The sequence below is a fragment of the Aulonocara stuartgranti genome, assembly GCF_965226115.1.
Source record: "Aulonocara stuartgranti genome assembly, chromosome: 3".
NCBI classification, from domain to species: Eukaryota; Metazoa; Chordata; class Actinopteri; order Cichliformes; family Cichlidae; genus Aulonocara; species Aulonocara stuartgranti.
The window spans coordinates 26,532,791-26,558,199 of NC_138941.1; the positions used below are offsets into that span (position 1 = coordinate 26,532,791).

General features: G+C 38.5%; 3 protein-coding genes across 11 annotated transcripts in view; 1 reads left to right on the forward strand and 2 right to left on the reverse strand.

The window, feature by feature from the left end:
- nrxn2b (neurexin 2b) overlaps positions 1–25,409 on the reverse strand; it is a 698,285-nt gene that overhangs the window by 643,411 nt on the left and 29,465 nt on the right. Inside the window, exons 1-2 of one of the 9 annotated variants that reach the window (XM_082527642.1) lie at positions 11,310–11,323; positions 10,807–11,092 (exon numbers count right to left, since the gene is read on the reverse strand). The exons of the other annotated variants lie outside the window; for them this stretch is intronic. The gene's annotated coding sequence lies outside the window, so the exon portion shown is untranslated. Of the gene's footprint in view, positions 1–10,806; positions 11,093–11,309; positions 11,324–25,409 lie in introns of those variants that run through there. 9 annotated transcript variants of the gene reach the window in all.
- The window catches only part of LOC309698133 (uncharacterized protein), a gene marked incomplete at its 3' end in the record, with an annotated part of 399,753 nt that overhangs the window by 163,292 nt on the left and 211,052 nt on the right, over positions 1–25,409 (reverse strand). The window lies entirely within an intron of this gene.
- LOC309698076 (E3 SUMO-protein ligase ZBED1-like) lies at positions 12,275–15,111 on the forward strand. The gene is made up of 3 exons (XM_082520351.1): positions 12,275–13,624; positions 13,801–14,053; positions 14,216–15,111. Exons 1-3 carry the CDS (start codon positions 12,507–12,509, stop codon positions 14,630–14,632), a joined length of 1,788 nt encoding a protein of 595 aa, XP_082376477.1. The 5' UTR covers positions 12,275–12,506; the 3' UTR covers positions 14,633–15,111.

Here is a 25,409-nt window from a genome sequence, read left to right on the forward strand (position 1 = left end):
GAAAAAAAAGCACAGAAATAAAGCACCGAAATGTGCGCTGCTTTTCGCTCTGGTTACTACCGTTTATGTCAGAACCGGTGCAACACCGGTACCCATCCCTACTTGTCACTCAACGGCACCTTTGCATGAACACACAACCACCAGTTCAAACAAAGGCACATCTATTTGCTCTACCATTTGACACCCCATATAAGATTTCAAACATGGAGAGAGAATGTGCAAACATCACTGATGGTCAGTAAGGTGACTTCAGCTGACTTCATCTTAATTGTGCACTTTACCAAGCGCCACTCCATAACAGTTCAGTTAATTGAACTGGGTACAGAGAGCATGTTGAAAGAAAGATTAGATTTGATGAGAAAATATTCAGTTTGCACAATTGCAGCTTTAATTAAAACCAGGATTGACCAAAGAGGAAGGGAAGCCACTGGCCAATAAAGGTAAAGGTTATCGTCCTGGTGGACGTGCAGTAAATATAATAACTGCTTTGAACAAAACTGATGAGCATAGTGCTGCTCTGAGCAATTTATATGCAATTTAAACCCATGTTGAAAACAACTCAGCTATGATGCAAGTTGATGATATATTGTTGAGTATAATGGAAACTCTTTCTTTATATCCAACCCTAAAGATGTTCTTCCATGAGCACAAAATCTTGAAAGATCTTTAAGGTAATTCCCCCTTTAAACACACACACACACACACACACACACACACACACACACACACACACACACACATATATATATATATCAAAAGCTATATCAAGATTGCGGGCCATTAACACAGATTCTCAATAGTACACTGAGTTACTAAAACACAACCTAGAACATAAAATATGTGAATCATATTATAAAGAATATTTACACTATAAATGAAAAAAAACAAAACTGTTCCAAGAAGGTATAATACAGAATGAGGAATATGGAGTCTTATGTCTGAAGGTTGTGTTTACTTGTCACAGCAGCAAGAGTTTTAGTATAGTTGCAGGGAGAATGGAAGGAATGATTTCCTGAAGCATTGTTTATGGCAGTGTGGTTAAATATATATATTAACATTTGGAGGTGTTTCTTAATATTGACTAGTTGTTACATAAAAAAACAACAACAAACACCATAAATAACATGGATGGCCAGCAAGTAAAATCTATTTAAGGTGAAGTCTAAACATCATATTTTTGAGACTCATAAAGTTGATGCTTTAAGAGTGCTGATTCAGAACTAGAGATGAGTTTAGTCACCACATCTTGAAGAAAGCGATAAGCGTTTGGAATGGTGTGAAGGACAGAATAAAAGCTCTAAGAATTGTCCATGCTGTGGTTTTATGAAAAATGTAGTTGGGTGTTTGAGTGATAGTGAGGTGCAGGAGTGTGAGCTCACCAAAACCCCAAGCTGCCTGAACACAAGCTTAAATCTGAGTCCCCAAGCCAGATGGGGATCAAATCTATGGCTAAAGCCAGTTGCAAATAACTGAGCAGCAACCTGCTATTTCATGTTCCCTACTCTGATCTTAAGACTAGACTCTTCAGTCCTGCGGGGCACAATATCGACAATCGAAAATCAAACACTTAACACACAGTAACAGATCTCCAAAATGAACTCTCAGGAGGGGAGTGTTTTAACGCCTCGTCGTCTACAAAGCTGTTCCACAGAACCCAATTTAGAAATGACCTTTTCTAAATTCTAAACTCAGTTTTCATTAAGTTGATTGAATTTTAAAAAGCACCATACTCGTGGTCAGGCAATTACAAACTCTTTAAAATACTAAATCTCGGTCAGCCCTCGTTAGGTTGGTCATAAACTTTTTAAGTGTGGTTATTACTTCACACATCATCAATGAGGATAGACAGGCTATTGTGTACTTGTGAGTATTTGTTTGAATCATGATCATAGCAAAACACTCGGGAAAACTACAGCGCCAGCTTTTCCAAGCCAGCCCTACCAGTAACTCAAGGCCCTCTTGTTGAGTGAATGAAAAAAAGAGAGATCATCAATGTGACATGCTGGACAGGATGACAAAAAGCAAGAGAGCGAGCTAGACAGAAAGGGAGGAGGGCCATCATGTACAACCCATATTGATACAGCACTCAATAATCCCCACATCCAATTCAATACATGTGCTTATGTTGCAAACAGCCTTAAAAGCTCAGTCTTAAATCTTTATGACTGGTGTCCTCATAAACTTCTCCATGAATCCTTTTCTCTGTGGAGACTTGCTGATGCCTCACACAAAGTTTTTATTGCGAGGCATCCGACTGTATGAACCTAAAAGAACAAGGAGAAAGAAGAGTGCCATCCTTATAAAACTCTGCCCTCTGTTTTCATTAGATGAGGTTTCCAATATCTTTTGAAGTAAACAATTAAAATACTGAACCACCTTTTTTAAGACAGAGTTGGCATCATTCCTGCCCAATAGATTTTTAACATATGTCTAGCAAAGTTATAACTCAAGTTAAATACAACACTGATTGCCAAGTCCAATATCTCAGTAGATCAAATTCCCCTAAATTTCAGTATCGGCTTTGGAAACTGAACTGTTTAATAACCCCATATAATTATGTTCATTGAGGGCACGCTATGTAAATAGGTTGATCATTACATTGCTGGTCTCCACAGCATGTTGTACACTGAGTAGATGTGACCCTGATTCACCTTTGTTTGCCCGTGCTATCAATTTGCAAGTATGAGGGGAATTCCAGCCAAGCATGTCGCAAAGTCAGGGCAAATGCCGTCCACCCACACATAAATGAACTCATTAATATGGTGGCTTCCACATTGTCTCGCATTGCATCGAAACGTAAAGTGCTGATTCAAATGTACCCTTGAGGCCCCGTAATTAATGTTATAGTTGCCCTGTTCTTTCACCTTGCTCTGTTTGCCTTTCGTGGTGTCTACATCACATATTTATCCTGACCCACTTTGAATTCCCTCATACTCTACAATTTATTACCTAAAACAATAGCACGGTGATAAAAACATATTGCAGTGGGCTGACATGGGACTTTCCTGTCAAGACTAAGATGAAAGAAAATACAGAAAGGTGGCAGGTGTCCCCGTACTGCGATACAAATCACTGCATAATCCCATAATCCCTCACCAAAAGCTGACAAGGTTCAGCAAAAAGACCTTACCAATCACAAAGCCATAATTTTCTCTTTTTGAGTACCAAAGAAAATCAAGCTGTTATCATATGGCCTTAATGTAGAAAACGATATCACCATCATCATCATCATCATTTGGGAGCTCTGGCATTTAAATCTCAAACTGGAACTCAACCAGTTTAATGTCATTATTACCCAATTTAAACAAGGCTGGGACCAGTTAGAACAGCATTCCAGCACATTCCGTTTATGAGGAATTAAATTTCATATACAGTTTAATTCAGTTACATTAAATTTTATTTATATAGTGCCAATTTGCCAGAATGGTCAACTTAAGGCCTTTTATATTATAAGGTAAAGAGCCAACAATGAGACAAAAACACTAACATTACACATATGTCCCTGCGATGAAGTATAGCAGTCCTTTCAGCTGGTTCCAGTTGGACAGTTCCTTATCATCCCTGTCATGTGTTTATGCATGCAGGCATCAATAAAGTTGCAGCTGTGGTACTTCAGCTGACACAAGGCAAGTGAGCATAAACAAAGTGTACGAAACAGTTCCACAAATACCACTAAACACAAACTTTCTCTGTGCAGTTTCTGCGCAGTCTCTCTGCTGGCTAGAAGCTGTATTTTTAAGTGAGAAAAGGAAATTTTGATATGTGAAAATGTCATTCTGAGAAGGAGAAAAATGCAAAACAGAAAGGACTGGAAGAAAAGATTGACAAAAGGATGGACAGAGGACAGAAAGATGAGATTTCAAGGTTAAGGAGCGACTGAATTTGGATTAGGACTCCAGCACAAACATTAAAATAATGCAAACATAAAGCTGTGTCTCTTTTTGACACTTAGGCTAGCTTAAATATTTGCACTGTATGATAAAGCACTTGACGTGTTTGGAAAGCAGTCATGATGGCTCATGTTAATCTGGAAAACTGCATAAAAAGCAGTTAACCGCAAAGAAATTCTGCTGGAGCTCGAAACAAAAATGATTACATGACCTGTCTGTACGTGAGCAAATTTGCCCCACTCCACTGTTACATCAGAATTAAGGTTTCTTAAATCGTAACCCCTGAATATACTGTACCTGAAATAGTGCCTCGATTTCTGCCAGGAGTTATCTGGTTTCCGATTTTGGTTGAAGGTGCTGCAGGTCTTTCCACTGATAATAACTACAAATTAGGCGTTCAGATGAGCTTCTCTGTTACCCTAATGCTAAGTGTAACAACCTTTTATTGGAATCAATAATGGTATGTGCTCAGTTTCTGTATTCTGAGAAAAGCTAAAACATGAGTGACCTATAACTCAGTCTTGTGCCTAAACACATCAACTAGACTTGATTGAAGAGACATACTGAGTTTACCAAACATTTAGCTGACTGACTGAAATATGCAGATGTTGGCTTGAGCTGATTGTGATTTAACTTTTTCTTTTACCAAAGCATTAGTTAAACTATGGGTAGAAAAGCTTTTTTTTTTAACACACACTGGTAAAAACAAGCATCTCATGCCAAGCATCCACCCACCTGCCCACCCATGTACATGCAAAACATGTTATTTATGCCACACAAACTCTTCACAGCTTGACTGTGTTTGTGCCAAACTACACTGTATGTGTGTTATAACAGATAATACAGAAGAGGAACTGAAGCCAAGCACAGCAGCTGTTTTCGACTGAATGCCTAGGGGCTGATAACGGGAGGCTCCGAGACCTGTGACCCCGAACGTGCTCTGTCATTCCGGGCAGGCAGAGCATCTGAGAGTTAGCTTCTCCGGTCATGAATTATTCCATGTCTATGCCTCACTGAGTACCTGTAGTCGGCTCTGCAGAGACAGAGTCAAGGGGCTTTGACTGACAAAGCCTTTGATCCCACAACAGCCACGCACTCTATGATCAACGTCTCTCAGAAGGAGGGAAACCAGAGCTCTCTTGACATTTTCTCCCAATGAGCTCTTTCTCTCCTACTCCTGTCTCTTTCTATCTATCCATATAACTCTTTATCTGAACTCTGAACTCTGTATAACTGTGAATAGAACTCTGATGCAACAACACACGCAGACACAGACAGACTAAGCCATCTTTGTTCCCTTTTAATTAAATATAGCTCTGCCCTAGAAGCATCCGTTTAGAGATGTGTTTCAGTGTGCTTAATTTTGGATCTATAAGTGGATGCCTTGCATAGTGCTAGTGACCGTATAAGAATGCCTCTTGCTAATGTTTAACAGTCCTGCAATTGTCCTCCATTTATAATAAGGCACTTTTCTAATTTGGCAAGAAAAAGATTTATTCTGATGGTCTGTCTGATTGGTCACTATTTACAGCTGTCTGCTTTTATCAGACACACAATTCTCCATTGACATAGCTTATTTCTAAGCTATTATCGTGTTCTTTATTCTTGTTAAAAGCTTATTCACTGTGACTTTATATCAAAATATTTTAATCAAGATCCAGTAGTTATGAAAGAAGTCACACGTTGACTTGCAGTGGCAGTATATTTTGATGATTTTGGTGGAAAACTGCACAACGATTTCAGTTGATTATAATCTGTCATGATTAAGGACTGGACAGTATGATGGCTGTCCTAATGGAGTTCCTCTATGTAACACTGAGTATCCAAAACCAAGGCACTCGCTGATATTCTGCACTGACACAAATACATCTAAAATATGTGCAATATGTCATGTAATTTCATTGAAATACATTCCATATACACTCTCTATATATTTTTCATCACCAACAAGTTATGGCTACTTGGTCCAAACGCAGGTCTCACTCTGTGGAGAAAACACCACATACAAATAACCCACAGGGGACGAAGCGCAGAAATACTTCACTTGGCTGAAAATGGGGAGTGGGCATAGCTGGCCCAATTTCTGCCTAATATTATGAGGAGTGATACTGTTTTTTTTGCATTTTTCTTCATTTGCGTGTTAGCTCATAGCTTGGGGAGGGATGCTCTGTCATGACCCCGGCCCCAGCTGCAAGCTTGTACAAGTTAGTTGTTCAAATAAAAATGTTGCCAAACACGATAACAAAAAGCCTACAGCTGTGTGTGTAGCCATATGCTACCATTTTACAACATTTATCCAGTGCGAACAAAATAAAAAGAAAATAAAAATAAAAAATAAACAACATTTTGTTAAACACAAAAGACCACCCCACTTACAGTATATGAAACCTCTCTGCAAAACTGCATGGCACTCTTAATCGGAAAAGTTATAATTTCATTATAATATACCTGTGTGTGTGTGTGTGTGTGTGTGTGTGTGTGTGTGTGTGTGTGTGTGTGTGTGTGTGTCTATAGTACAGAAAAGCCATTGTACATGATCCCTATCTCTATATTTATCTATTTTCTATCTAAGTAATATTTATCTATTTATATTTATCTCTGTGTCTACACTCATATGAGTACTTCATGTTTGTTGTATATTTGCTGCTATGACAACTCAATTTCCCTCTGGGAGTAATAAAGTTTCTCTGATTCTGATTATGTAGCAATCTACACCGTAAGTGTACATCAGGTTTATTTTCTCAATTTGCATATATTTTGCACATGTTATTTTTCTGTTGTATTTATCATGTGCTGTTCTTTTTCATTGTTTCTATGGTTTATCAATGATCATTTATTCTATTATCTGTTTTACATGTGAATTTCATTGTACAGGAAAACATGTGCATACAATAATATAGCTTTAAAACTCTGAAACTTGAAAACATTGAGCTTTTTAACCAAGAAACTAATTTTTGACAGAATTAGATTTATTTGTATTTAATGAATAAAACGTTCAATTATGTTCAAATACGTTAAATTATGTTAAATTATGTTAAATTCCAACCTTAAAATGAAAAAAAGAAAAAAAGAAATATTTGATTTCCTTCAATCCACCTTTGTCCTATATATTCATAAATGCATTCAAGACTCAAAAATGATGTTCATCACATCACAGTTTTCTAAATAAGCATAAAAATCTCATTTCACATAATTTCCAAGTGCTTATTAAACTCTGACTGAAAGGACATCGAGGCGTTTTCTTCACTCGTGTTTGGAGAGCAGAGGCTACAACAACAAGCGTTTCTTTTGTTATCTATGATCAGCAGAAATTAAATCTCATTGCACTTTCACAAAACAATCTGAGCGGCCCTGTTTATGTGTAATATTTTGTTTCAGACAAGCTGTTTGCAAATGGATTTTCATTTGGAATTCATTAGGACAAACCCGACTGACCATTCAAAGTGCTCTACAAGCCACATTGACCCATATGTTCATACAGCGCTTTATTCTATACACTTTAAGCACTTTACCTACTTCAGGGTTTAGAATCACACAATTTAGAATCACTATAACTGATCCAGTTCAAATCAACAAGTAGATACAAAGTTATTTAGATCATTAAATATGATGCAGCAAGCTGGGTGAAGCTAGCGCTACACAGCTTTTCATTAACAATTTTTACCCTCAGCAACAGAGAACCTTTATTCCCCATAAATACAACAATTTGTATTGTTGTACTTGCATTGTACAATGCGCTCAGACAGAGATGTTGATGCCTCAGCAGTGTGATTTCTTATTAAGACTAAATAAGCTTATTTAGCAGACAGAAGATGCAGAGGTAATTTCATGACACAAATCAGTGATGCAGATTTAAAACATACTTTAACTTAAATATAGCAGAAGTTCAAGCTGTTCTGATAGATGTTGTTACTTAAAAAGTGTCTGCTTATTTTTATTTGTTCTCTACCTTGTATCAAAAACATTAGATGTAGCTAAATCACTAGAAATTATTAGTTAAGTTTAGCTTTCTAAAATACAAGTCTGCAAAATATTTTTTGTAATTTATTATTTTAGTTTGTTAAAGATTTTTATCCGGTCGTTAAGTCAGACGTCACTAGCCGTGTCTGGGCCTAAACTCCGCTGCAGGTCCATATATCAAACAATCACTATGGCATTACTGAGAGTGGAAAAACTGTCTAAAGTCTTTCATCTTTAATAAAATGATCAGCATTCTGCTCTACCAGGTGTAACAACTGAGTTTAACATCCAGGCATCCATGAAAACGGAATCTATGACATTTAACGGAGTTAGAAGTTAGCAGGAAGTTAGCTCGCTAGCTTCTATCTAAATACAATATAGCAGGTTTTGGAAACAAATTAAAACGTACAGCTCTGTTACCACTTCCAACATAAATAAAGACAGAAAACTAAACAGCAGTGACGTTTGTAGGGTTACTGAAGTTTGGCTAGCTGGTATATAATGATGTGCTATGTGACCACTAGCGACACAGCTATGTTAGCATAATATAAACAAGCTAACTTTTTTTCCACTCGATAAAAGTTTACGTGAGTGTTCTCGGTGGTCAGGAACAAATGTAATCGCATGGCAGGATGCTGTAAAAGGACCAAGCTTCAGCCAGGAGAACAACTGAGATAATCCATCCACAATACGAGGTTAGTCATTCATATACTGCTGCATGGGCTGGGCTGTAGTTACATCCTAAGGTTTTAAAAACTGAGCTTAAATAAATGATTGGCGGTAATAAAAGCCGAGGGAGGTCAACAGGGATCACTGACTGTTTTAGGAGCTTTTTGAGATTAAATAGAAGAAAATACATAACATTAAACATGTTAACAACACAAAAGCCATATTAAACGCAGACTACTTTAGGCCCGGAAGTAGGATTCGTCACTTCATTCTTTGCTACAGTACGGCTTAAGATTCAAGTCTAAAGGAAGTCTATGTTCAGCAGCAGCAGCATTCTGAATATTGTTATAAATGCAGATCAGTTTATGCCTTTTTATTGGTTTGCAAATTGTTTCACTGTTAAATTTCACTTTTGGGTGGCAGCACAAAGACTGAGAAAGCAGGATAGAGAGCGAGGGAGCAGGATGAAGACAGCCAAAAACGAGAGAACAAAAAAAAGATGGATAAATAAAGGGAATGTAGCTTCTATTATGCCCAAATTCTCTGATGATGTTTTTTTTCTCCCAGTGTCTAGATCAGTGGCGTGTCTAGAAAATTTTTGTTGGGGGGGCCAGGTAGGGGCACAGATTTGGAGAAGGGTGGCAGATGTAATTGGCAGATAATGTTAAAAACAATTCTACCAACCATTAACCATAATTCAATAATCCTATAAACCTAATAACCGAATGCACTTTTAACTCTTATTAGAATGAGATTTTAACCACTACAGTGCAAAGTTTTTAGATACTGCATTGATAAAGTACAAGAGATACAATCAGTCAGTGTTTATTCAGCAGTCAAGGACATCAATATTTGCATAGTATTTTTACTGACATGTAGAGCACATATGTTTTGGGCAAAAACATTTTTGAATATTAAAATACGAACATTTTTAACATACAATTGGCAAATTAGCCAATGCCAATGCAAAACCAATGCCTGTTAAAAAAAAGAAGATAATCTTCTCACAAACTGGTGTTTGATTTTGAAACAGGAAAAAAGTGGGGAAACAAATAAAAAGACTAAAATTTGAATAAAACCTGAAAGCAAGTAAATACTTTATATGCTGCCTTATGGTAAACTTTGGTAATATTGATCAAGAACAACACTGGCTGATGATGAAATACAGTCAGCTGGCATGGTGACACTGCCAGTATTAACCTGCAGGGCTGGACTGGGACAAAAAAATTGGGCATTTTCACTACAGACCGGCCCACCAGGTATTAAAGCCATAAAGCCTTTGAATGAAAACAAATGCTGTTGTGACAGTGATGTATACTGTCTTTTTGGTATATGTATGATTTCTATACATTTTAAAAACTGATAAAAACATTGTTCGCAAGATTCAGATAATTATTTAATAAAAGCTAAATATTTTAAATGAGAATAAAAAAGAAAAGTATTTCTTTTTGCCCCCCTCTCCCTGTTAATGCCCTACCTGCCCCCTGGAAACACTTTGCTAGACCCGCCCCTGCACAGTTACCAGTTGTCAGCTACGTAAAAAAGGATCCTGGTGTTATTTGTCTCTCAGAAACAGTTCATAACTTCCCTTCAACTCATTCATGTCACCTAAAAGGTAAACCTGTTTCTCCATCACAGCTCTGATGATTCAGTAAGGACATCTCCTGGTTTCATCTTCACGTTTCCCTCTCACCACATATCCAAACCGACATCATGACCAGCAGCTTTACAGCTGTGGCTCCAGCAAACATCAGCTGATAGTAGAAATTAATATTAAATAAATTCTAACAACAGCTGATCAAGCTTAAACGTGTTGCTGTTGTTTAGCGCGACATCCGCTGGTTTCCTCTTTCTGGCGCAAAGTGGGCGATAAACAACCAAGAGAGACGATCAGCTGATCATTGATCAGTTTCATGATTGAAGTAGCAATAGAAGAGGCAGCTGTAAAGACAGAATAACTCCAGCTTTGTGTCTTTTTCCATCCTAGCTGAAGTACGGGACAAACTGTGTCTCTTCTCAGCTCAATACAAAATGCATAATATTTTCTCTGAATGAGGGACCATTCCATTTTTTAAGGAGCTGTTGGCAACTCTACTAACTAACCTTATGAATAAAATAAAGTTCACTATCAGTAACATCATAGCGAACAGCTGTATAAACTCGTCATGCTAGCTCACGCAGTATGAGGTATTGTAACTGACTGTAAAAAGTCAGCACAACGAAAATAAACTGCACCTAAACTTGGTTTATATCTGACCCAGATAGACTGCAGGTCATAACTTCTTACCTGAAGTTCAGTTCACCTGACACTCGGACCGGCGGCCGCCTCGGGTCTCTCCTCCTGCCTCACCTTCCCTCATCCACCTGTTGCCTCTGTGGAAGCTCCGCCATAGCCACCACCAAACAACTGAGTTATTTTTACACATCGGCCAGCATCTGGCCAATCCACCACCTCTCATAAATAAGTCACCAGCCCACGTGCAAATGTCCGATGACTAGTCCAGCTATGTTAACTTGTTAATCTTTTGCCGAAAAAATGTTTTCTGCGGTGCAGTCTTTCGTGCTTGGCTCTCCTACCTTTGCTAACATGATGCGCATAGTGCAGAAGCCGGTGCTGCATTCACTTACCCTCGGATATCTGAGCTTCACTGTGAAACCATAATCGTACATTTGATATTTCATTAAATTTTATTGTTTTAGCTTCGGGGTGGCACCTGGGGTGGCCAGTCTGGTTGGGGGGTTGGCCTGTGCCCCCCCAGGCCACCCCGCTGGACACGCCATTGAATCCACCACCTCTCATAAATAAGTCATCAGCCCACCGTGCAAATGTCCGATGACTAGTCCAGCTATGTTAACTTGTTAATCTTTCGCCGAAAAAATGTTTTCTGCGGTGCCGTCTTTCGTGCTTGGCTCTCCTACCTTTGCTAACATGATGCGCATAGTGCAGAAGCCGGTGCTGCATTCACTTACCCTCGGATATCTGAGCTTCACTGTGAAACCATAATCGTACATTTGATATTTCATTAAATTTTATTGTTTTAGCTTCGGGGTGGCACCTGGGGTGGCCAGTCTGGTTGGGGGGGTGGCCTGTGCCCCCCCAGGCCACCCTGCTGGACACGCCATTGGTCTAGATGGGTTCACTCTGGGTACTCCAGCACAGTCTAAACACATGCAATTAGTGAGGTGAGGTTAATTGGTGATTCTAATTTGCTCATAGGTGTGAATGTGAGTGGGAATGGTTGTTTCTCTGTGTTAGACCCATGACAGTCTGGCAGCCTGTCCAGGGTGTATCCCACCTCTCATCCTATGGAAGCTGGGATAGGCTCCATCATCCCCGCGACCCTGATAAGGATAAGCGAACGAGGATGGATGGATAATTTTACATGCATTTAATGAAAGCTTTGTGTGCTTTAGCACGGTTGAAAATATTAGTGGATGTTCGAAAGAACATATTTATTAATAGGAACAGTAGCATTTGACAGCTCTCGTACCAGTTTGCTTCTCGTCTAGGTGTCAGGATGAGTTTTCACTTTCTTTATTGAAAAATGCTACTTTAAGTGCTTGATGATTTGGTGGACTTCCACTATGTGGCTTAGAGACTGAAACAGTGTTGTGTATGTTTATTCTTTCTCATCACAAATTGTTATTTAACTTATTTGGAAAAAAAATCTGGTTAACACGATTTAGCCTTTGCCTCAGATTTGATAATTATAAGTATCCACCCTACAAATGGTGTATTATATTAAAATTAGGGGTGTCAAATTATCGCGTTAATTGCGATTAATTAATTACAATGCTATTTAGCGCGTTATGTTTTTTAATCTCGTTAATCTAATTTTTAATCTCTTGACGTCATTGATTTTGTATGAGAGTTGCTATGTTATAAAATCCGTTTTTATGTGCTGGGCTCCTTGTGCTTGACTTGTTGGGGGTGGAGTCACGTCGTGAGGTCAAGGTGAGAAGTGGTGATTAGCTTACAGTGTGGATATGGAGGCGCATCTGAGAGTTGTTGGCCCAATGAACGGGAAATTTGTATTTCATAAACGCCCCGACGGCACCATTGACAAAGGTAAAGTGGTCTGCCTAGAGTGTAAGAAGGAGTTTGCTTACCACCGAAGCAGCTCAAGTTTGGCCTATCACCTCAACGCAAAGCACCCAGCCGCGAGTGCAGCAACAGCTAGCAGTGAAGACGTTAGCAATATAGCAAGCCAGAGCAAAGCTTTTCGCCAAACAAAACTAGAGAATACCCCTCGTATGAGCAAGTCTGCGACCGACAGGCTGACTAATGTTATTGCCAAGTGGATAGCGATGAACTGTAGGCCGATAAATATAGTAGAGGACGAAGGATTGACAGAGGTGTTGCAAATTGCGTCCAATGACCCGTCATACAAGCCGCCGTGCAGGACTACAGTAACGACCAAAATCAGCAAAATGTACGACGGCGAAAAGAAAAACAAACTTGAGATTTTGGCGGAGGATTCTCCCAACTGTGTTGCTATAACCGGAGATCACTGGACCTCAGCTGGCAACCACAGCTATTTTGGGGTGACTGGACACTTTATTGATAGTGAGTGGAACCTCAACTCATTTGCACTGACCGTCATGAGAACAGAAACCAGGCACTTTGCTGATAAATGCGCCGAACAGTTCCTCAAGGTAGCAAATGACTGGGGTATTGAAAACAAGATATCCACCATTGGCACAGACAGCGCAGCAAACATGCTGGCTGCTATGAGAGCACTTCCATATGAGCACATCGCCTGCAATGCTCACATTCTCCAGAGGACCATCACGGTATGTCTCGATAGCAGTGGTTTTGTCGGTGTACTGGCAAAGTGCCGCAAGATTGTTGGTCATTTTAAACAAAGCCCTGCGAGTACCACAGAACTTAACCCACAACAAGTAGCACTCGGAAAGAAGAGCGATCAACTTATACAGGATGTACCCACCAGGTGGAACTCGACTCTCGCAATGGTCTCACGCCTCCTATGTAACCGAGAGGCTGTCCAGGCTACGTTGGACCAACAGAACCACAGGTTGGTCTTGCCAACCGAAGCTGAGTGGGCGAAACTGCAGAGGCTGGAGCTCCTGCTTGAACCATGCAAGTAAGTTCAAATAAACACCTTCCCATTTTAATTATATAAACTACTGTTACATGTGTAAAATCAAAATTAATGAACATAACAAGGAACTTTTAAGGACAATTAAATTGGAAATCAGTTACACTTTGATTTAAATGAATCCAGCTAGGTTTATTTAGCAAACCTCTCCACCTCTGCAGGTATGTGACAGAGCTGCTGGGTGGTGAGGCCTACGTCTCTTGCTCTGTAGTGCTGCCTGCTTTTCGCCATCTGTACCGTGTCATGGACATTACTGATGATGATCCTGCCTACGTGGTGAAGTTCAAGAATGCCTTCCAGAAGGATCTGGCAGCACGACGAGCTAATGGCAACGAGATATGGTTCGAGGTGGCCACAGCATTGGATCCACGGTTTAAGGATTTGAAATGTCTTCCAAGAGAAAAGAGGGAACAGGTAGGACAATAAGGTTAAGCTGGACTAATGAGTCCAATTCATTATCAAATCAAACTTTTATTTATTATATGGAACACAAAGTTCTTTACAAGATTAAATAAAATAAAAAAAAAAGCACTTAGTTTTAATCACAATCATTCATTCATTCATTCATTCATTCAGGTGTGGACCATTCTGGAGAATATGCTCCAGGCAGCAGAGCCCAGAAGAGCAGATAGTCTCCAGCCCTCCACAGAGGATGATGGACCAGCTCAGAAGAAGAGGAGGAGCGAACTCCTTCTGGGGTCTGACTCTGACTCAGAAGATGGAATTGAGTCTGGAGAGCTGCAGCGCTACAGAGCAGAACCCAGCATCAGTATTGATGACTGTCCCCTGCAGTGGTGGTATGCTCACTCAGGAGTCTATGAAAAGCTGTCAGTCCTAGCACAAAAGTACCTGGCCTCCCCAGCTACCTCTGTACCCTGTGAGAGACTCTTTAGCCTTGCAGGCCACATAGTGCAAAAGAAAAGGGCAGCCTTGCTTCCAGAAAATGTTACCAGGCTGGTGTGTCTTAGCGACTGGCTGAGGAAGAAGAAATGAGACACATGTGGTCAGCATAGCTGCTGTGTCATTTGTAGCCTACTAGAATAGATTGCTTGATGTTCAGCACTTTTTTTTGTGATGGAAGAATACTTTGATGTGCTAACTTGCAGCACTGCAATGTCAGTTTTATTTTTCATTATCTGAAGCAGAGGAATTTCAGTGCTGTATTGCTCAGAAAAGAGCAACTCTGATGTGCTAACTTGCAGCACTTAATTTATTTGATTTTATTTGTATTTATTTTTCCACTTATTTTACAAAAGAATACAACAGTATGTAAATGGTTGCATCTGTTTAACGTTTGTTAAACAATAAATGACTTTATAAAGTCACTTTCTTTGTTATATCAGTCTTTTGGTCTGCCACAATAAGTTGAGGGCTTTCCTCAGCTATTTTTAGGTGAGATTAAAAAAGAGATTAATTAGATCAATTAATTAAAAATCATAATTAATTAATCTCTATTTTTTTTTAATCTCTTGACAGCACTAATTAAAATCTGGGATTAATTATTCTGAATTCATTTTAAACACTGCAATAGTTCATCCAACTATCGAAATTGATTTTGAAGGTAACATTATAATATGTACCCAACTGAAATGATGCTTACAAACGTGAATAGAGTTAACTAGAAGTAGCACATTCCTTTAATATTAATTGCAAGGCAATGTATGCATGACATTCTGACTGGGAGCTGAGCACCCCTAAATCTTTAAACCTAGATTCCCCCCCTGGTGAACACGATTCTGACTGCTGGCAGACAGTAAACATTTATATCCTACAAAACCATTCAAAAACACAATGAAGTCTACAAAATAGATTAATAGTTGAGAAGCAGCAGATACTGCTATCAGGAAAGGAGTTTAATTTTCATGTTGTTGCTTTTTATATTATTGCTTTAATACTCTGTTGGATATTTGAAGTAGTCACCACTGGCAACCAACAAAATGCAATGTAATCACATAAACCTCAAATGATCTTGTATTCCTTCCCATAGACCTATAAATTTAGGCAAAATACCTTAGATATTATTTGTATAAATGAGCTTGTATGGGATTTCTTTTTCAACTCTTGGGAAATATATTTTCTTTTTCTTTCTCGTTCTTGTTTCCATTTCAGATGTGCAGTAATTGGGTATGCAGCTTTAACGAAATTATATAGGAAATTGAGGACAGTTAGCCAAAAACCAGCTAAAGCTTGACTGTAAAGAAAAACAAAAAGATAACTGACTTTTTCAACAAATTTCACTAACACAAAACAAGGTTGATGCCTGGCAGATAAAAGCGAGAATGTCCATGTTATTGGCTAGGACCACCTCCTCCTTTGCATTTCTTATTCAATGTAGGAATCTTGGTAATTTACCTGACATACTTAAACTAGTTGAATTATGATTTGATACAGTCACAGGACGTGTGACACAGCCCTGGAGTTTGGGCAATTTGGTTTTTTCTTTTCCTTTTTTTTTGCTTGGGAAATAAAAATCTTCATTAAAACCAAAAAGGGCAACAAAAAGAGAGTATTTTAAGCTTCTCTATTGTTATGTTATTCCTATCAGTCCAAATTCAATCCATTTTTTTATTCAAAGCAAACCATCTGCCTATCTATCATCTTTCATTTTTATTGGTCTTTAGATCTTTATCTTGATCTTTATTGGATTGAGAGTTTTCCAGGAAACCTTTTGTTTTGTCCAGTTTTTAAAATAATAACTATCTTAGCAGAATTGAGACAGTAATATGAAACAAGTAGAGCTGTAACTGAATATTAAACTGCATTATTATTATTTTTTTATTGTTTCAGTATTTGCTTTTTAATTGTAGGATTGAAATTATGCGTGTATGAGACTTGAATGGAGGTTTAAACATTGCTATCACTGATAGCCAGCACCAAAAATGCTAGTCGGTTGAATATATTCTAATTTAATGAGTGTACAACAGCAGTTACTGGATCAGAGGTATTACAATGCCAGGCAGTTGTGCCCTTCTCTCAGTATTTCTTTGAAAGGAAGCTGTAAATGAGCCAGGGTAAAATAAATAGAACACAGCCATGACTTTGATGTTAAAAAAGCAACCATATAGACAGAATTTTTTTCTTTCATAGCAACTCTGTCAAGAGGCTCAGGGTTCAGAATCTGAACATATTTTATCTCTTTAATTTTACAGTTAGTTCGAGGTAGATGCACTCTGACACTGTCAAAGCAGTCCTCATAATTGGATTTGTCAGCCTGAGACTTGGCACACATGAAAATCTAAATGATAAGCTTCATTTTGCAGATGATGGTCAGTCCCAGTGGAAATGTGTTTATATTGCAAGTGATTAGCCGAGGATGATGTCTGTTTTTATGAGTCCACAACAAGCATCAGCAAAGCAGTAGTAAAATTTGCCGGCCATTTCAAGTGTGTTTCTACCCCATGGGGGAAAAGAGACCAACCAGGTCCACAAATGGAATAAAGACAGAACATGAATAATTTACTCACTTCAAGTGCAATGAATACAACATTGTTTCCCCAAAAAGTTGGGACGTTTGGTGAAATCTAAACAAAAGGAAAATGCACTAAATTTCCCTAACATTTTAGAAAGACATAGTCTGAAACAGAAGCTTTGTATTTATCTGTTTTTCACACACCACACACACATGAAACAGTCAAAGAGGCACAAAAACAGAGAGAAAAAACCAAAAGAAAGAAAGAAAGAGAGGGAGAACAGAGTGAGAACAGAAAATGAGGCAGAGATGGACAGAGCACAGGTTGGTGTGCTGATCTAATATGTCTGAGGCCCCTTGAGAGAGCTAAGCCTATTAGCTAATAAAAGGAAGTGGAAGGAAACAAGACAGAGGTGGCCTAATCAGGTTGGCCTGAGGTATTGAGATTTAAGTAGCAGCGACTTTAGAACCCCAAATATGTAAGTCAAAGACCTCCCTCACAGTCTTCTCTGAAACTGACACCCGGGCTGAGCTACAGAATCTCTGCTTTTCTGAACTCGAAGGAGTTTCACGTAGGGCTGGGCGATATGACCCAAAATTCATATCTCGATACTTTTTAGCTGGATGGCGATATAAGATATATATCTCGATTTTTTTTTAAGCCATAAAGTAAGAACAAAAAGAGAGTTCTTAGTCAAAGCTGTGTCCCAGATGTCACACAGGCACTTTTATTAACATACAGCACAGATGTACATGAAAAATTACTCAAAATTAAATTATGAGCATTCATTAAATAATAATGCTCCATAAATAAAAGAAAACAAGGTTGTTTTTGTGCTAAACAAAGAGCTCACAATTGTGCAGTCAAAATGTAAACTAAAAGACGCTGAGCGTAATAACAAAGACAGACAGATTTCACAGCTGCTCTGTTCCCAAGTTTTACTGTGTGACTGATAGCCTGGAGTTTGAAATCCGCTTCATAACCACGTCTCTTACAGGTGCCATTTATGGTCCTTATCCACACACAATACGGTAATATTACGTTGATGCACAGTACGTATCACTCCGCGAAGCTCCTCGGTAGCCGTAATGCTCCGACAATCTATCAAGCGGTGCAGCTCCGTAGCTTACCAAAGTCGTACTCAAACATTTTTGACAGATTGCTGAGCGCCGTGTACCACATAAAATCAGTTCGCGGCCATCAAGCACAACCAGAATTCATACATAAGGCGCGCTATCAACTTTTGAGAGAATGAAAGGATTTTAGGGTTAGCGCTGTTAGCTCGTTAGCATGTTTAGCTCGTTAGCACGTTGACGCCGTCCAGCCCCACGCATGGGGCGATGCGCAGTAACTCGTTAACGGAGATTTGCCGTGTCCGTCTTGTCGCTGCCTGCATGTGAAGCGATGGGGGAGGAGGGGGAGTTGTCTTCAGTGAAGGCGAGGCGGAGTAACGTTGCGTAGAGACAAAAGTGGACGAAAGAGAGGCAAACTTGCGGCTCCACAACTATAATTATAACGTAACATAGACTATATCGATATAAAGGATATTGTCACATCTTATATCTCGTATAAAAATATATCGATATGTTTTAAAAACTCGATATATCGCCCAGCTCTAGTTTCACGTTTAATTATTCCAGTGCTCTGTAAAGGTCAAATTCACTTTTCTATTTTCTCATTTCATCAACAGAATGGATAAAATAGCAAACATTGGGAACAACTATGGGAATGGAAACTCGTCTTAAAAGCATGAAATAAAGGCAAAGTCATAAATAACTATCTTCATAGACAACAAGAACAACAAGCTCTGCCTCCCAGTGTCAGTATAGGGTTAGATTATATTAGATGGCTGAGAAATATACACGTTAAATGCTTTTTAAATTATTTTATTCACATTATTTCACTAATTTGTGATCTTGTCTCAGTTCAGCACAGTGCAAGAATTCTACTATACTATATTTTTGCAGGTGATCTATGCAGTGAATTATATTTCTAACAAGTGGCAATTAATGTAAAAGACAAAACCTCCCAGTCTGATGGAAGGGAAGCTACTCAGGTAAATGGTACTAGAATTTCTGCAGCTGAACCACCCAGAAAACACAGGACATGCTTGGACCTGCACCTCATTTTAAAGACAGAGGACGCACCATCCAATGTTCTTCTGAACAAAAAACAGTGGGCTACTTTCCCCAAAGCACACAATTTCATTCCTCATAAGGACTGAGACAATTATCCAACACTTAGGTAGAACAACTCGCACCCCGTGTGCCAAACTAATAAATCAAAGTTTGCCTGGCAAGATCTCGCAAGTCTCGCAAGTATCCAGATATGATCAGATGATGGGATCTGGTTTTGAGGATTCCACATTTATCATGTGATTAAAAAATACAAGCAATGAATCATGTGTTAAAAATAATTCCCATGTTCTATTACATTGTGTTGTCAAAACCACTTGATATTACCAATAAAAATAAAGAACGCACCCTTCATTTCTTAATGAATTATCACATAGTCCTTTCCTTTGTCATATTGAGACTGAAAAAACAAAACAGATGACAGCTCACCACAGGATTTTGAATCCATTGCACTAGAGCTCAAGCTGTAAAAGCAAAAAAGCCATTTTTTTCTGTCAAGACTTGCCCAACAGTGTATATAAGTTAAATTGTAGGGCAAATTTCCACAAAACACTGAAAGATATTAAAGACAAAATTGCCTAGTGTCTTTTACGTACTGCGCACGTGGACATTTAAAGCAAGTTCGTAGTTAAGACTTATGAGAGCACAACAGGCTGTGGCAAGACGAGTGCAGCTACGGCAGCTAATGCTTCCATGCATGTATAAGTACACTCCAGGAGAAGAAATGGCAGTTAGATCTTGCACCAAAAAAAAAAAAAAAAAAAAAGGCGCAATGAACTTCCAGTTCTCAAACAGGAAAAGGCACTCAGGGATCTCAGGAAACACTATGCATATTTCACTTTGTGCAATATAAATAAATAAATAAATACATAAAAAGGACAATCGTCATCTTCGAGGCATAGAATCCAGCACCACTGTCAAGGATTTGTCCACACCCCATTTCTGTATAGCTGTATATCCCAGATTCTGTAAAGTTATTTATTTCATATTCTGTATAGTTTTTCATATTTATATCCTGTTCATATCCTGTACATAGCTTGTACTCACTACAGCCTGTACATACTTCTAGTTATAGAATATTCACAACATACTTCATACCGTGTACATTATAACATACCATAATAGACCCATTTCTGTAATATACTCACATATCTATATTATTGCTAATATATATTGTAATATATCTATATCACTAAAGCACTTCTGGATGGATGCAAACTGCATTTCGTTGCCCTGTACCTGTGCATGTGCAATGACAATAAAGTTGAATTCTATTCTATTCTATTCTATTTAGTGCAGTTCTTAAAAAAGCATCTGAGAAATCGCATCAACACCCAGCTTCTCAGTCATTTCAGCTGGTTAAATAGGTGACTGTAAGTAAAATTTAAACTTTTGACTTTGAGACGATGACTCATTTGGCACAGTCACAGGAAAAGGGGCAACCATTAAAAATTGACACAGGTGCTTTTTCAGCAGACATTTGATGTATTACTTCAAGTGGAATGAAGAACTTTTATTTTGGCAGGTGAATAATCAATTTTTAAGGAGTCTTAACAATTGCCTCACCTTCTTTTTATGCCTTTCATCCTTTCATGTCGTCCATGTTGCAGTTAGGTCTACTGAAGATGTCTAAGAGCAATCTCTTGTTTTTGCCCTCAGGCGTTAAGGGCTGTAAGTTATATGCACCTGTGTGTAATTACAGGTACATCTCGATGCAAAATATTGACACAGTTTACTGTTTACAGCTCTGAAGTTCATAGAGTTGTGCTTTCAGATTCAGTCAGTAAGGTTGTTTCGACAGCATTTCGCGAAGAAGATGGACAACAACCCAAAACATACAATCAAACTAATCCGGGACACTTTAAAATCAGAAAAATTCCAAATCATTGGCTACGTCAGTCATCTGATCTCAGGATGTAATCAACCAGAACGTCACTTGCTGAAAACTAAAAGCACAAAGAGCCAAGAACAAACAAAAGCTCACAGTTGGAGTAAAGGCCTGGCACAACATCCCAAAAGAGCCTTCTTTTGTGTCCAGGGGTTCCACAAATTAATCGTCATAGCCTGCAAATGATTCTCAACAAATAATTAAGTAATAAACTAGGGCTGTTTTGTAACACCCCTAGAACATGTACTTAAAGCCTTAATTTACATGTCTGCTTTGGTAAATGGCTGAAAGAGCAAAAACTGTCCCAAAGTAAAAAAGAATAATAATAACTGAAGAAGTCCTCACCACCAGTCCTCTTTACTTCAAATGATCTTAACCGTGTTACTATGGAGATACTGTCATAAGGGTCTTTCATAGAGAGGTATACACTCGCTATCAACATACACTCCTTGCATTCACTTTACACACACTTCTATTGATCTGAGATGTGGAATTTTACTTTTCTGTGAAACAAAACGAGGACCAGTGAGTGTATGTGGGGGGTTTTTAAGTGAAAAGAGCTTTTTTCCCCCCTTTTTTTCAACAACCACAAGCCTCGAGCAGCCCCGAGTCTGTCACTGTTAATGTCAGCTGCAGTTTAAGCTACATTTTTGATTTTAAAGGTTCCTAGAGACAACATAAAACAAATGTATTACCATAATCTCTTCCTCCCTGTGAAAAACATCTTTCAACTTTCAACTTTCAACTAAATAAGCAAAAAAAAAAAAAAAAAGGACAAGGAGAAGAGCATCAACTACACAGACAGCTGGAGCTGCTTTTTGCCCCCCTAGGATTTCAACTGTCCGTTGTGAGTGTGTGTTTGTTTGTTTTGTTTAGTTTTTGCTACTCTCTCCCCCTACAGTGTGTTTCATGAGCTTAAATCATTTGTCACACTCCACTGAATATGATAGTGGAAAGGTAAAATGTGATGCCAATGAAGAACTATGAATAATTCAAAAGTTTTATCCCCCCCACCCCCCACAAAGCATTTGCCTTTGTAATCTTTGAGCATACATTTTTCCAGGATTCATAGCTATATTTTGCTCCTGTGCTGTTAATACTTTTCTGGGGATGAATGCAATTAACTGCCATTTTTGGCCATAACTCATTGCCAACTCACACACCTGGTTCATGTCAATGATAAATTGTTTTGGAATTATTTATAAACCTAACATCACATTAATAAATTTACTCGGTCCCTGCTATTTTATATAATTTTTTATTTTATGAGCCGGCACTCCTCCCATCCAGGTCAAATTTGTGCTGTCCCTTTTTGATTTTACATGCACTTTGACACAGACAGTGACAGGAGTTCATTTTTGTGGTGCAGATTTCTTGTATTGCATTTATTCTAAAACATTTCTATCTTCTGATTATGGCAGGATGACACCGCTATCTTCAAAAAGAAAACGGGAACAAAAACAGCCGACCCTAGATGACAAAATTTTAAATGTGACAGGTATAACATGTCATATCTTAGGTGTCGGGGTATGCTTTTTATTGGCTCAAACTTACACCTAGAACCCTCATTTTAGTTCTTGCTGTTAAAAAGTGCCGTAGAACCATGTGTGTACTTAAATTTTACATGCATCTAATGTCTAATTAGATGCATAATTTATTTAGAATAAATTATTTATGCTGTGAATTTTATGTGTCATTTTAAAAGGCTAAAGCAACCACTTCTGTTGGATGCACATACGTTTTTACAGGTCTGTATAATGGCTCAGTCACACTGGAGGAAAAATACCAATGCAACCACTTTGGAGCTATAAAAAAAATAATTAGCTTTAAAAATGTAGTTATGGCGACTGTCTGACGTTGATCATGCAATATCCTCAATGCCTGGACAGCCACTTTTGATTGCAGGGTATCTGCACAGGTCGCCTGTTACCCAACAATCACAGTTTGTCTCCTATTGACTGCAGTCGTTCTCAGACAGATTGGCTAAAGTTTGCAAATTACTGGCATTTATTATATATATATCAGTCTGCACCAGTGTGTGCAACTTGTCTATGACGCATCTCTTTGCAGTAGGTAGACTTAACTCAGTTGGTTGCCAAATCAAATCTTAGTAGTTAATGTGAATTTCTATATTGATAACTAGCAAAAGAACCCTATCCCAGCTACTATAGGGCACACCCCAGGCTGGCAATCTGACACAGGGCGTACATGTCTCAGTATGAACAAATTAAAACAAACAAAGAGTGTACAGAAATATTTTTAACACTGGCATCAGTAAACCATGTTCAAATGACTTGTTGTGATCTTGCTGCAGTAGCTATTGACAGAACTTGGCTGCTAATTAGCTACTAATGTTTGATTATGTCTGGAGTCTAATTAAATGGTGCTTCCGAATTTTAACAGAGATTTGTTCTACATATCCTTTCCTGGTGGAACAATTACCACTTGCCAACGTTGCTGACAATATTTTGACAATTTTGACAACACTTTCTTTTATTAAATAACAAACAAGTTACTCTAAAAAGACTGTCGAGTAGACTTTTCAGTAATTCAGTGGATAAGGTGACACATAACTTTGTATAAATTGCAAGTAAATTCATTCATAATACAACAAATGTACTTTTATTATATTTTTTCAAATATTCACCTTAAAAAAATCCAGTCATGGCACTTCTAAAGCTTTTCATATGTTCATGTAAATCGCTCCTTTTTGGAGAAGAATTAATGGGTGGATAAAACACGAGTGTACGAGGTGGGGGCAATAAAGATGATGTCAATTTTGTAACATGAGCGTCTGGCCCAAGATCCCCTAGTGGAGGGAAACGGGGCCCAATCCAGGAGTCCTATTACTCTGTCTGCATGGGTAATGTCCTCAGATGATCCCTACTAGCAGTCTCTGGATGAAAATCAAATGACTAAACAGAAGAGAGGAATTAAGCGAGTGGAGGAAACATACTGAAAAAGACAGCAAGGAAACCAGTTCAGCTTTGGACTGAGTACTGTTGTCTGCAAGAGGAAAGCAGAATTAAGCCATTCTCTGACACATCCCTCCTAAAATAAACATCCAGATATTGTGATCAAAGCTATTACAAACTCTTCTGCCCCAGAAGAATCACAGTGCTATTCTAATCACCTGCCTGCTGTGGGTACAGCATCAAAGTGATACAATGAAAATGCCACCAGGCCTCCCAAATAATTATGCACATTTAAAATCCCAACACAAACAGACATGCGCGCACATCGCAGGTTGAAACACTGCCTTGCCCCAATTGAGCAGATGAAAAAGTGATAACAATGACTCCTTCAGCTGGATAATAGAAAGAGGTGTACTTACAAGTTCTTATCTTTCTCTCCATCTGCAGCTTTCACTCTCCCTTTCTGTGTCATACCCCTTCTCCCCTCAGCACTGTTCCCACTCATGTACATGTGTACACTGGGGGGAACCTGAGAAGGATCCATTACACGCACAGTAACTGATGCCAAATTAAGTTTATGCAAGCGTAAGCTCAAATATGTTTGTGCAATGAGTGCTAAGGGTGTAATAATACATGCATTTGTCTTGAACCATTCGCCGTGTGATTCAGTGTGAAATATTCTCAGACCGGTGCACTTTAAACAGCCCTGTGTACAGTCTACTCTTACTGACAAGTGTGCAGCATCTGGGAGGTTTTTTTCTTAGGGGAAGAATTGTGGTCATTTCAGACTCTTTTTATATAAAAAAAAATACATGCAATAATTTTATTCTTTTGTACAAAACTGTAACTGGATACTTCCAAGTGAAACCTAGGAATAAACGAAGAGAAACGCATGTTGATAGAGAAATCTTTAGAGCGCCGCCCACATCTCTAGAGGAGGTTTAGTTAGCAGAGAGCGAGCAAAGCTCATAAGACAAAGCCCTTCTCTAACTAGGTTAAAGGGTTTTCCTCTACATCCATTAGCCTGGTAATGAACCACTGGCCCTTTTATGACTTCCCACAGTGGTGCTATCTGTATCTCTCACCAAGTGTTTATGCTATATTCAGGGGGAAACGTTATTTGTTGAATTGAAAGCCTTACCTTAACAAAAGAAACAGAATAATTTATATTTTCACACTTTATATGCTTCAAGTTGTAACATGCAGCAAAGTCAATAATCTAATAAAAAAAAGAAAACTTATTTTCTTGCCACTGCCTTGTGATCACGCTTTTCTGTAGGAGAAAAAAATGAATGAAAACTCTGGGTACCATAATTCAGATTACTCAAAACATTATGCGCATTGTGACTAGGGAGGCAAGCTATATCAACACACCTCCCAACTTTCCTTATCTTACAACACTAACAACAAAAAAGTGAAAAA

Bases quoted from the DNA above. Each gene is read 5' to 3' on its own strand.
- LOC309698076 (XM_082520351.1), top strand. From the start codon at position 12,507: ATGGAGGCGCATCTGAGAGTTGTTGGCCCAATGAACGGGAAATTTGTA. The intron at 13,625-13,800 runs GTAAGTTCAAAT...CCACCTCTGCAG, and splicing joins CTCCTGCTTGAACCATGCAA to GTATGTGACAGAGCTGCTGG. The intron at 14,054-14,215 runs GTAGGACAATAA...TCATTCATTCAG, and splicing joins CAAGAGAAAAGAGGGAACAG to GTGTGGACCATTCTGGAGAA.